This window comes from Notechis scutatus, chromosome 4 (assembly GCF_049901735.1).
Source record: "Notechis scutatus isolate UNSWTSFEM ecotype Mainland chromosome 4, rNotScu1.2, whole genome shotgun sequence".
Classification (NCBI taxonomy): Eukaryota; Metazoa; Chordata; class Lepidosauria; order Squamata; family Elapidae; genus Notechis; species Notechis scutatus.
In genome coordinates, this window is record NC_142012.1 from 1,610,864 (window position 1) to 1,624,123 (window position 13,260).

A 13,260-nucleotide genomic window follows, 5' to 3' on the forward strand; every position below is an offset into this window, starting at 1 on the left:
TCTATCTATCTATCTATCTATCTATCTATCTAGTATCTCTCATCCATCTGTTTGTCTGTCTATCTATTGTCTATCTATCATCTATCTATCTATCTATCTATCTATCTATCTATCTATCTATCTATCTATCTATCTATCTATCCATCCATCCATCCATCATCCATCCATCCATCCATCCATCACCACCTTTATTATTTTTACAAATAAGGCAGTAAACATATCTCACACATCTTCGCCCACCTATTTTCCCCACAACAACCAACCTGTGAGGTGGATTGGGCTGACAGTCACTGACCCAAAGTCACCCAGGCAGCTTTTATGCCTAAAACGCGACTAGAACTCACCATCTCCTGGTGATTGGCTCAAAGTCACCCAGGCAGCTTTCATGCCTAAGGCAGAACTAGAACTCACAGTCTCCTGGTGATTGGTCCAAAGTCATGCAGCTGGCTTTCAAACCTAAGACGGAACTAGATCTCACCGTCTCTTGACTTTCTAGCCTTGTTCCTTAGCCCCTAGACCAAACTAGCTCCCTTGTAGATGTACATCTAATGCCATTAGCAAGGAAAAGTTTGCAATAGCAGCAGAAGCAATGCGTGGAGGGTTACAAGGGACTCAGCTACCCAGGCACTAGCCAGCAATCCTATTTTCCAACAACTGGCCATGATGGAACTCCTCAAATAAATTCAACATGGAATGGAAGTGCCGTAGAAGACGTTGACATGTTCTCCTTTTCCATTGGCCATTTAAAAAAAGGACTTCATTTTAATTTCAGTTCTTATCTTGGGAAATATTGTTTTTTTTGTAATGCTTTGCAGGTGATTTCTCCCAAGGGCATGGTCCTGCACCTATTTTTTCTTTTTCTTTTGCAATCTTGTCCGTTAAGTCCTCCAAAGCTGTTGGACATTTTATTTTAAATGGGCCATGAGCATGGCTACAAATAGCAGACTTATGGCTACCCTGACGAAAGCATTGGGATTTTGAAATGGTCTAATACAGTGGGGCCCTCCAGCCTTGTCCACTTTAAGACATGTGGACTTCTCCCAGAATTCACCCAGCCAGGTCATCTAGTCCAACCCCCCCCCCACCCAAGCGGGAAACCTACACCATGTCTGACAGATGGGAGTCCAATCTCTCCTAGTAAGTCTCCAGGGATGAAGCTCCCACAACTTCCGAGGGCAACTTCTGTTCCATGGGTTGATTGTTCTCACTGTCAGAAAGTTTCTCCTTATTTCCAGGTTGAATCTCTCCTTGTTCAGCTTCCATCCATTGTTCCTTGTCTGGCCTTTGGGTGCTTTAGAAAATAGCTTGAACCCCTTCCTCCTCTCTGTGGCAGCCCCTCAAATATTGGAAGATTGCTCTCCTGTCTCCCCTGGTCCTTCTCTTTACTAGACTAGCCAGGCCCAGTTCCTGCAACCGTTCGTTGTATGTTTTAGCCTCCAGTCCCCTAATCATCCTGGTTGCTCTTCTCTGCACTTTTTCTAGAGTCTCAACATCTTTTTTATAGTGTGGTGACCAAAACTGGATGCAGTACTCTAGGTGTGGCCTTACTAAGGCTTTATAGAGTAGTATTAGTACCTCCCTTGATCTGGATTGTATCCCTCTGTTAATGCAACTTAGGATTGCATTGGCTTTTTTGGCAGCTGCTGCACACGGCTGGCTCCTATTTAGCTGGTTGTCCACTAAGACTTCAAGATCCCTCTGACAGTTCCTGCTATTGAGCCTGGTTTCACCCAGTCTATATGGGTCCTTTGGGTTTTTCTTGCCAAAGTGTAGGACTTTACTTTTCTCTACATTGAATTTCATTTTGTTAGATAGGGGCCAGTGTTCAAGTCTATCAAGATCCATCTGGGTCTTGACCCTATCTTCTTGAGCCTATCTACCCTCCTGGGGTTTTGCGATATATGTATGTGTATGTCTATGTCTATGTCTGTGTCTGTGTCTGTGTCTGTGTGTGTGTGTGTGTGTGTGTGTATGTGTGTTTGTAGATTTTCACGGGTACAGGTGTTGGCCTGTTTGGGTTTTTTCCCATGTAAGATTGAGAGCACGTTGCCAAGATGCTCTCAATCTTACACGGGAAAAGACCCGAACACGCCAAGACCTGCATATATATATATATCTGTGCGTCCCTACATGCCAATGCAACTTCAGAGCCATTTAAAAAATTTTCACGTGGTCACCTTGGGAAAATTAATTGCCCGCCCCCCTGATATAATAAGAATAAAATAATTTGGTGTATTGCTACTGTACCTGAAAAACGTGACAAAGAACTGCACCAGATCCATAAAGTTACTGTGCTGTGAAAATGCAATCTGTAAAAAAAGAAAAACCAACATTAACTATTGTGATTGCAATTATAATTCTGGCTGATGCCAACCCTTAAATCTTTGCTCAGAGATTTTAATAATCAACGGTTTTGCATTAAGTCCCAAACAAGCTTATAACACATAAACCAGCCCACTTCCTCCAAATTGTCACAGAATAGCAGCACTCTAGACACCTATGGAAATAAATGGAAATACGCTCTTAAACACGACGTGCTGAAAAATCTGGCCCCTAATAACATAACATAAATATAACATAATCACAACACAACACAACATAAAACATAACATTAACATAACATTCAATGAATAACATACTTTATCCTCACCCTGCTGATTTTTTTATACATAATCACGGTGGCAAAAATGCCTAATACAGGTAGTCTTTGACTTACAACTGTTCATTTAGTGACGGTTCAAAGTTACAACGGCACTGAAAAAAGGACCATTTTTCACACTTACGACCGTGGCAGCATCCTCCTGGTCACCTGATCAAAATTCAGCCACTTGGCAACTGACTCGTATTTATGATGGATCCAGTCACAACTGAGTCAAGGGGGAAGCCAGAGGTTTTAACGGTCCTAAGTATAAAAAACGATCCCAAGTTTCTTTCTTCAGCGTCACTGTACATTCAAACGGTCACTAAATGAACATGTTGTAAGTTGAGGCCCACCCTGCAACCTTCAAGTGCACCTCCATTATTTCCCATTATTCAAGAGCGGGCTGTTGACTTTGTGTTGTTCTAAAGCCATATTTCACTACTCAACATTTCATTCCTCTATTGTCAAGACCGATTAATCCCCACAGCAACTAAAAAGACATAAATATCATCCACACGGGTCATTATTTTAAACACACATGCACACACACACACACACACACACGAAAATACAATCAATGGAAGACAACCATTGTTTAAAAGAGGCGCAAACCGAAAAGAAGGATGAAAGGGAAACGTAAACATGTCATGGAGATAAAAACCTTAAGGACAGCAGCAGAAATAAAAGAGGATTAAAAGGTCCTTGGGAATTAAAAAAAGAAAGAAAGAAAGAAAGGCTTTCTCTGCTGCCAATCTTGCTGCTTTGGGTAAACTCAGCTCTCCCTGCAGGACTGCGGCTTTATTTATTTAAAATACTTTTAGATCGTGCGCCGACAGTTGGATCTCGTAGATCACGTATGTATGTGCTGTAAACACACATTTTTTTTTTAAAAAAAAAAGTAGCACTAAGAGCAAGGCCAGCTGGGATGAAAGATAGGATTGCACGGTCCCTGGGAATGGTCCACCAGCCATCTTGGCATCGGAAGGCAGCCAGCGTGCCGTGGATTATGGAGCCTGCCTTCCTCTCTTGCAGGCTTTCGCCGTCTCCTTGCAAGAGGAGGGCAGGGCGAGACCCTCTTTGGTACCTACTAACGGAGCCAACAGGGCAACCAAGAGGAATGCCCAGCTGCCAGTGTTAGCTAGGGAGGCCAAAATGGATTTCTCGGGCTCTCTTCGAGATGTTTCCAACAAAATGAAGATCTTCAACCTTGTTCCGTTTCCAGCTGATGTCGTTTTTCATACATACCATATTATATATCCTCTAATCGTCTCTCTCACAACCCATCTACCTATCCAACTATCACCTTTCTCTCTGTCTGTCCATCATCTATCTCCATTGTCTGTCTGTCTACCCCTTCCTTCCTCTTTATATCTATCCATCTGTCCATTCATTTATCCACCAAATAATCCCCATCCATATCTATCTATCTATCTATCTATCTATCTATCTATCTATCTATCTATCTATCTATCTATCGTCTATCTACTCTCTCCCATCCATATCTATCTCTATCTATCTATCTATCTATCTATCTATCTATCTATCTATCTATCTATCTATCTATCTATCTATCTATCTTCTATCATCTATCTACTCTCTCCCATCCATCCATCCATCCATCCATCCATCCATCCATCCCTATCATCTATCTATCATCTATCTATCTATCTATCTATCTATCTAATCTATCTATCTATCCTCTCCCATCCATCCATCCATCCATCCATCCCTATCATCTATCTATCTATCATCTATCTATCTATCTATGTATCATCTATCTATCTATCTAACTATCTATCTATCTATCTATCTATCTAATCTATCTATCTATCCTCTCCCATCCATCCATCCATCCATCCCTATCATCTATCTATCTATCATCTATCTATCTATCTATGTATTATCTATCTATCTATCTATCTATCTATCTATCTATCTATCTATCTATCCTCTCCCATCCATCCATCCATCTCTTCATCCCTTCCTATCTATCTATCTATCTATCTATCTATCTATCTATCTATCTATCTATCTATCTATCATCTATCTATCTATCTATCTATCTATCTATCTATCTATCTATCTATCTATCTCTTCCATCATCTATCTATCTCTATCTATCTATCTATCTATCTATCTATCTATCTATCTATCTATCATCTATCTATCTATCTATCATCTATCTATCTATCTATCTATCTATCTATCTATCTATCTATCTATCTAATCTATCTATCTATCCTCTCCCATCCATCCATCCATCCATCCATCCATCCATCCATCCATCTCTTCATCCCTTCCTATCTATCTATCTATCTATCTATCTATCTATCTATCTATCTATCTATCTATCTATCATCTATCTCTCCATCTCTCCTTCCGTCCATTTATCCATCCAACCATCCATCTCTTCATCCATTCTTCCATCCCAAGAGCTCATTCTTTAAATCTCTCTCCCTCCCTCTCTCTCCCTCTCAACTTTGCCAGAAGTGCCACTTGCCTGAGCTCCCTGGGCAGAAGCAGAGTGGAAGGGATTAGGCACAGGGTAAAACTTCTGCTAGCAGAAGCGGACACAAAGGCCCCCCAAGAGGAACTCCGGGCTGGCCCCTCCTGCAACCGACTTGTGTAAATAGATTTTGATGTCAATTTACAGGAAGAGAAGCAATAACCTGCCCCACCAACCACAGAGCGGGAGAGCCTGCTGGCTGTGCGAGTTATTAGCCTGGCACACGTCGTGTATCCCATTTCATCAAATTAAGAGAGCAAAGCCGACGTTTTTGTCGCTGGCAATACAGAAAAGGCTTCCAGGATTTTCTGGTTCCTCTTTTGGAAAATTGGAAGGTGTGCAAACAAATTAACGTAACCGGCAAAAGTGCATAGAAACTGACAAGGTGGGAAACGCAGAAGGGAGGAGCAGTAGGAGGTGGGAGAGGGAGGTGGAAAAGGGGGAGAAAGAGGAAGAGAAGGGGAAGAGGAAAAGGGGGGAAGGAGGAAGAAGTAGGAGAGGAGGAGGAGGAAAAAGGAGAGGGAGGAGAGGAGGCGGAAGGGGGAGAGAGAGGAGGAGGAGGAGGAGGGAGGACAGGGGGAGGAGGAAGAGGAGGAGGAAAAGGGAGGAGGGGGAAGAGGGAGAGAAGGAGGAGGAGAGGGAGAGGGGAGGAGAAAGGAGGAGCAGGAGGAGGACGGACAGGGAGGTGGAAAAGGGGGAAGGAGCAAGAGGTAGGAGAGGAGGAGGAGGAAAAAGGAGGAGAGGGAGAAGAGGAGGAAGAGGGGGAGGAGGAGGAAAAGGGGGAGAGAGAGGAGGAGGAGGGAACATCTCTCTTGAGCTCAAAGTTGAAGTTTAATTTTATTTTTCAAAAAAGGAAGAAAGGAAGGAGGGAGGGAGGGAGGGAAGGGAGGGAGGGAAGGAGGGAAAGAAGGAAGGAGGGAAAGAAAGAAGGAAGGAGAAGGGAGGGAGGGGGAGGGGAGAGGGAAAGAAGGAAGGAAGGAGTTCTCAAAATGGCAACGGGAATTGTGGGGGATCCATTCGTAGGCCGTCTGATTTCCAAATCAACACCTGAGAGGTTTCGGGGGGGTCCGTAGGCCCCTCTCCTGGGCAGAGGATCCGACGAGATCTCCGCGGTTCCTTCCATCCCTCGGATCCCGGGACTTGATGTATACGGAGCAAAACTCCGTCAGGAACAGCCAACCCCCGCCAGAAGGCAAGCTCAGGATCCCAAAGGATTTTGACCGACGTGAACCACAAAATGAAACGGAACGTGGGGGGGGGAAAGCAAGATTTTACATCTGGGCAGGTAAAAACAAAAGCAAAACCAAAGGCCCGAGGACGGATTAGGCGAAACCTGGCTCAAAAACAGCCCCACCCCCACCCCCGTGTGAGAGGGACCCTGGAGTCCGAGTGGACGTGATCCCTTAGACGGGAGCCGGCCGGGTGCAGCAGCAGCAGCCCAAACAGCCAAGGCGATCCTCGGTGGTATAAACAGAGGCACGGAACCAAAACCACGTGAAGAATAAATAATACCGCTTCATAAAGCCTTAGAACAAAGGCCACACCTGGAATCCTGCCTCACTGGACCCAGAATTTAGAATCAGAATAGAGCTGGAAGGGACCTTGGAGGTCTTCTAGTCCAGCCCCCTCCCTCAAGCCGGAGGCCCTGTCACTGTTTCAGAACAAGGGGCGTGTCACCGAAAAGATGCTGAGGCTCTGGAAAAAGGGCAGAGGAAAGTGAGACAGTCCCAACAGAGGTGGAAAAGATGAAGAAAAGAATGGCATGTGCGGAGAGGAATAGAATAACAAGGGCAATTAGAGAACAGGAAGAAAAAGAGTATTTTAAGAGTTGGGATTTATTTTATGAATGGTTAGATAGAAGACTAAGAAACTTGAATATGTGGTAAGAGTAATAATACACTGCAATTGATTATTTCTGAATGAGTAAGGATGTGAGCATAACTTTGCAAAGGATGAGGTTTGTTTTTGAAAGGGGGTATAGAACTGAGATTATAATGTTAACGATCATATAATAACAGACAGATGATAGAATTCAGGGGTCTTCAAACTTGGCAGCTTTAAGCCTTGTGGGCTTCAACTCCCAGAATTCCTCCTCCGGTCATGTTAGCTCAGGAATCCTGGGAGTTGAAGTCCACAAGGCTTAAAGCTGCCAAGTTTGGAGACCCTTGTGATAGATGGATGGATGGATGGATGGATGGATGGATGGATGGATAGATAGATAGATAGATAGATAGATAGATAGATAGATAGATAGATAGATAGATAGATAGATAGATAGATAGAGATAGATGGATGATAGATAGATAGATAGATAGATAGATAGATAGATAGATAGATAGATAGATAGATAGATAGATAGATAGATAGATAGATAGATAGATAGATAGATAGATATGGATGAGGAGACGATAGACAGACAGACAGACAGACAGATGATAGAATTCAGGGGTCTTCAAACTCGGCAGCTTTAAGACGTGTGGACTTCAACTCCCAGAATTCCTCCTCCAGTCATGTTAGCGCAGGAATTCTGGGAGTTGAAGTCCACAAGGCTTAAAGCTGCCAAGGTTGGAGAGCCCTGTCTTAAGCATTAGGTCCTACTGCGATCCAGCTGTTCCGGGGGCAGATGTGGGGAGGGGGGGGCTTTGATGCAGAATTTTGTTCTCTCCTCCCTCTTTAATCAGAAGGAAGAAAGTGTTTTATGGATTAGTTAAGCCTCAACAACTAACCGTGAAACCTCCTCATTGGCGTTAAGTGGCTGGATGCCCTGAAGGGAATGAAATTCAGGGGGACAAACAAAATGCACAGGGACGGACACACAAACACACACACACGCACACACGCACACAGAGATACACTTTTGAGTTTGAGGAGGAGTGAAGCTCAAGCAAGGAAGCAGCAAAAGTTGGTTGTTTGGATCTTTGGAGGGCCCGTTGATTCAACGGACAAATTCGGTGCCGACAAAGCACAGAGATTCCAAGCCAGCCTTTTTGCCAATTATGATCAGGGCTGGAAAGAGGGGAAACGCGAGGCCTGCGGTGAGACCGAAGCAAGCAGTCAAGGCTGTTTCTACTGAGTTCTTCACCTCTTGGGTGGGAGAGAAAAGAGGCTTTGTCTAAATGCGGGGGAAGGGAGGGGGTTTCCAACCTTGGCAAGCTCTGAAGACTTGTGGACTTCAATTCCCAGAATTCCCCAACCAGGAGGTGGGAAAGAAGGAAGGAGGGAGGGAGGGAGGAAAGAAGATAGGGAAGGAGAGAGGAAGGAAAAAGAGAAGGAGGGAGGGAGGGGAGAGAGGAGGGAGAAGGGAAGGAGAGAAGGAAAAAGAGAAGGGAGGGAGGGAGGGAGGAGAGAGGGAGGGAGGGGAGAAGGGAAGGAGAGAGGAAGGAAAAAGAGAAGGGAAGGAGGGAGGGGAGAAGGGAAGGAGAGAGGAAGGAAAAAGAGAAGGGAAGGGAGGGAGGGAGGGAGATAGGAGGCAGGGGAGAAGGGAAGGAGAGAGGAAGGAAAAAGAGAAGGGAGGGAGGGAGGGAGGAAGAGATGGAAGGGAGGGAGGAGGGAGATAGGGAAGGAGAGAGGAAGGAAAAAGGAGGGAGGGAAGAAGAAAGGAAGGAGGGAGATGAGGAAGGAGAGAGGAAGGAAAAAGGGGAAGGAAGGGAGGGAGGGAGGGGAGATGGGAGGGAGGGAAAGAGACAGGGAAGGAGAGAGGAAGGAAAAAAGAAGGGAGGGAGGGAGAGGAGTTGGGAGGAGGGAGGAAGAAAAAGGAAATGGAAGGGAAGGAGGGAGGAAATGGCTGGCTGGGGAATTCTGGGAGTTGAAGTCCAGAGGTCTTAAAGTTGCCAAGATTGGACATCCCTGGCCTAAAGACTTAGAAACCAGGCAGAACCTGGACCAGAAGTCCCCCGACCCAGGACTTCTCCGGGGAGGCGCATGAGAGGAGCCTTGGGAAAAGAAGGAAGCCAGAGCTTGCCTAGAAAGCCCACATTGAACGGATCCTGGGGAAGGAAAGAGGAGGCGGCCCATGGGGGGAGCAATGGGCTCCTTTGATTAACCAAGGAGATTATGTTCCCATTTCAGAGATCGTGTTAGAGAGCAAGGCTCAGTGATGGGGATAAGTGTCTCTTTTCGTTGGCAGTCCTTGACTTACCACCGTTCACTTAATGACTGTTCCAATTAACGACAGCCTGCAAAGCTTCGGTTGGCTTGTTCATCTGAGCTGGTAGTTCCTTGATTGGGATGTTGTTGGCTTCTTGACGGTTGCTCAAGTGTTAATCTGGGTGTGAACTCTGTTCATCTGGGTCTTGATTGGCGATGGGGAGCTGTAGCCCTGCCTTAAAGGCATGAAAGCCGGCTGGGTGACGTTGGGCCAATCACCGGGAGGCAGTGAGTTCTAGTCCCACCTTAGACACATAAGAAGACTGGGAGACTTTGGGCCAATCGCCAGGAGGCAGTGAGTTCTAGTTCTGCCTTAGGTATAAAAGTCACTGGGTGACTTTGCGCCAATCACCAGGAGACAATGAGTTCTAGTCCCACTTTACGGTTCCAAGCTAGCTCGGTGCCTTTGGGCCAATCACCAGGAGACGGTGAGTTCTAGTCCCGCCTTAGACATGACAGCCGGCTGGGTGACTTTAGGCCAATCATCAGGAGATGGTGAGTTCTAGTCCCGCCTTAGACATGACAGCCGGCTGGGTGCCTTTGGGCCAATCACCAGGAGACGGTGAGTTCTAGTCCTGCCTTAGACATGAAAGCCAGCTGGGTGACTTTGGGCCAATCACCAAGAGACGGTGAGTTCTAGTCCCACCTTAGACACATAAGAAGACTGGGTGACTTTGGGCCAATCACCAGGAGACAGTGAGTTCTAGTCCCACTTTACGGTTCCAAGCTAGCTCGGTGCCTTTGGGCCAATCACCAGGAGACGGTGAGTTCTAGTCCTGCCTTAGACATGACAGCCGGCTGGGTGCCTTTGGGCCAATTGCCAGGAGGCAGTGAGTTCTAGTTCTGCCTTAGGTATAAAAGTCACTGGGTGATTTGGGGCCAAGCAGACTGTGAGTTCTAGTCCCGCCTTAGGTTTTAAAGCCAGCTGGTGACTTTGGGCCAGTCCCAGCCCCGCCCTCTGTCAGCCCAACCCACCTCACAGGGTGGTTGTTATGGGAAGAAGAAGAAGAGGCGGAAAGAGTACAAGGTATGTTCGCCACCTTGAGTTACTCACAAAAGGAAGGAAGACAAGATAAAGTGAAACCGGATAAATAAATTAAAAGGGCTTTCTTAATTCCCCTGGGATGCAACTTGGGGCCAAGAACATCCAGGGGGGGAAAAGTCACATTTTTCAGAAGAGAATAATCTGACAACTCTGTTGTTTAAAGGATGGGGTTATATCATTCCTTTGGGGGCATTTTAGCCTTTTCATATCCCAATATTCTTGGACAGAAATTGTGGTGGGGGGTGGGGGAGAGTATGGTTCTTTCAAGAAGGCTTCCATACCTGGTAGTCCTTGACTTACAACCAACCATTAGTTTAGTGACCGTTTGAAGTGCACAATGGAATTACCCATACAGTAAAGCTGATGTTGTGGCCTGTCGGCCGCCGGCCCCTCCAGCAGCCGAATCGGAGGAGGAGGAGGAGGAGGGGGAGGAGGAGGAGGAGGAGGAGGAATGGGAGTCAGATCTGCATCCGGGCAGCCTGGGAGCTCGGAAGAGGAAGAGGGAATGGAACTGGCAGAAAGAGAAAGAGAGAGAGTGGAGAGAGTGGAGAGAGTAGAGAGAGAGTGGAGAGAGAAGAGAGAGAATGGAGAGAGAGTAGAGAGAGTAAAGAGAGTAGAGAGAGAGTGGAGAGAGTAGAGAGAGTGGAGAGAGAGTGGAGAGAGTAGAGAGAGAAGAGAGAGAGTGGAGAGAGTAGAGAGAGAAGAGAGAGAAGAGAGAGTAAAGAGAGTAGAGAGAGAGTGGAGAGAGTAAAGAGAGTAGAGAGAGAGTAGAGAGAGAGTGGAGAGAGAGTGGAGAGAAGAGAGAGAGTGGAGAGAGTAGAGAGAGAGTAGAGAGAGAGTGGAGAGAGTAGAGAGAGTGGAGAGAGAGTGGAGAGAGTAGAGAGAGAGAGAGAGTGGAGAGAGTAGAGAGAGAGGAGAGAGAGTGGAGAGAGTAAGAGAGTGGAGAGAGAGTGAGAGAGTAGAGAGAGAAGAGAGAGAGTGGAGAGAGTAGAGAGAGAGAGAGAGAGTGGAGAGAGTAGAGAGAGAAGAGAGAGAGTGGAGAGAGTAGAGAGAAGAGAGAGAGTGGAGAGAGTAGAGAGAGAGGGAGAGAGAGTGGAGAGAGTAAAGAGAGTGGAGAGAGAGTGGAGAGAGTAGAGAGTGGAGAGAGAGTGGAGAGAGTAGAGAGAGAAGAGAGAGAGTGGAGAGAGTAGAGAGAGAGAGAGAGTAAAGAGAGTAGAGAGAGAGTAGAGAGAGTAAAGAGAGTAGAGAGTGGAGAGAGTAGAGAGAGAGAGAGAGAGTGGAGAGAGTAGAGAGAGAAGAGAGTGGAGAGAGAGTGGAGAGAGTAGAGAGAGAGAGAGAGTAAAGAGAGTAGAGAGAGAGTAGAGAGAGTGAGAGAGTAGAGAGAGTGGAGAGAGAGTGGAGAGAGTAGAGAGAGAGTGGAGAGAGTAGAGAGAGTAGAGAGAGTAAAGAGAGAGTAGAGAGAGTAAAGAGAGAGTGGAGAGAGTAGAGAGAGAGAGAGAGAGTGGAGAGAGTAGAGAGAGAAGAGAGAGAGTGGAGAGAGTAGAGAGAGAAGAGAGAGAGAAGAGAGAGAGTGGAGAGAGTAGAGAGAGTAAAGAGAGAGTAGAGAGAGTAAAGAGAGTAGAGAGAGAGTGGAGAGAGTAGAGAGAGTGGAGAGAGAGTGGAGAGAGTAGAGAGAGAGGAGAGAGAGTGGAGAGAGTGGAGAGAGTAGAGAGAGAGAGAGGTGGAGAGAGAAGAGAGAGAGTAGAGAGAGTAGAAAGAGAGTGGAGAGAGTAGAGAGAGAAGCGAGAGTGGAGAGAGTAGAGAGAGTAGAGAGAGAGTAGAGAGAGAGTGGAGAGAGTAGAGAGAGTGGAGAGAGAGTGGAGAGAGTAGAGAGAGAAGCGAGAGTAGAGAGAGTAAAGAGAGTAGAGAGAGAGTGGAGAGAGTAGAGAGAGGGAGAGAGAGTGGAGAGAGTAGAGAGAGAAGAGAGAGTGGAGAGAGTAGAGAGAGTAGTAGAGAGAGAGTGGAGAGAGAAGAGAGAGAGTAGAGAGAGTAGAAAGAGAGTGGAGAGAGTAGAGAGAGAGCGAGAGGGGAGAGTAGAGAGAGAGAGAGAGAGAGTGGAGAGAGTAGAGAGTGGAGAGAGAGTGGAGAGAGAGAGTGGAGAGAGAGAGTAGAGAGAGAGTGGAGAGAGAGTAGAGAGAGAGAGTGGAGAGAGAGTAGAGAGAGAGAGTGGAGAGAGAGAGAGAGAGTAGAGAGTGGAGAGAGTAGAGAGAGGCAGAGCCTGGGCTGTCTGTCAGCCCTCAGGTGGTGAGTCAACAGCCCCCATGTCTGGAAATGGCTGATGAAGAAGAGGAGGGACACCTGGGTCCAGTGCCTGATGCATAGATGCACAGAAGGCAGAGGAGAGGAGAGCCGTGGAAATCTATGGGCCGGTCCTTGGGACGGAAGAGCCATTGCTGCTAGCAAAGTCCCACCTGAGCTCTGGGGATAAAAGGCAGAGGGCGGAGATGAACAGGGGTGGCAGACTTGTCAGCCTGCGGTGAGGAAGAAGCTGTTTTGCCGGAGCTGCCGGCGCTCCTAATAAAGGAATCGTTGATTTAAAAAACAGAGGCTTTCTCGTGTCTGGGGAGCTGGGTCAGAACAGTTACTCCTTGACTTACAACAGTTCATTTAGTGACCTTTCAAAATTACAACGTCACTGAAAAAAGGGACTTATGACCGTTTTTCGCCCTTACGACCGACGCAGCATCCACAATTCAGCCACTTGGCAATTGACTCATATTTATGACGGTCACAGCATCACACGCAATCCCCTTTGCGACCTTCCAACGAGCAACGCCAACTGTGGGGGGGGGGGAATCAGATTCACATAACGACCGTGTTCCTAACTTTACAACTGCAGCGATTCCCTTAACAACGGTGGCAAGAACTGTGGTAAAATGGGGC

General features: G+C 46.6%; 1 protein-coding gene across 1 annotated transcript in view; it reads right to left on the reverse strand.

Annotated features, from left to right (window-relative positions):
• ATRN (attractin) overlaps positions 1 to 13,260 on the reverse strand; it is a 246,933-nt gene that overhangs the window by 59,338 nt on the left and 174,335 nt on the right. The window contains exon 25 of the mRNA XM_087962695.1: positions 2,248 to 2,309. Coding sequence (XP_087818821.1) covers positions 2,248 to 2,309 — 62 coding nt within the window. The remainder of the gene's footprint in view (positions 1 to 2,247; positions 2,310 to 13,260) is intronic.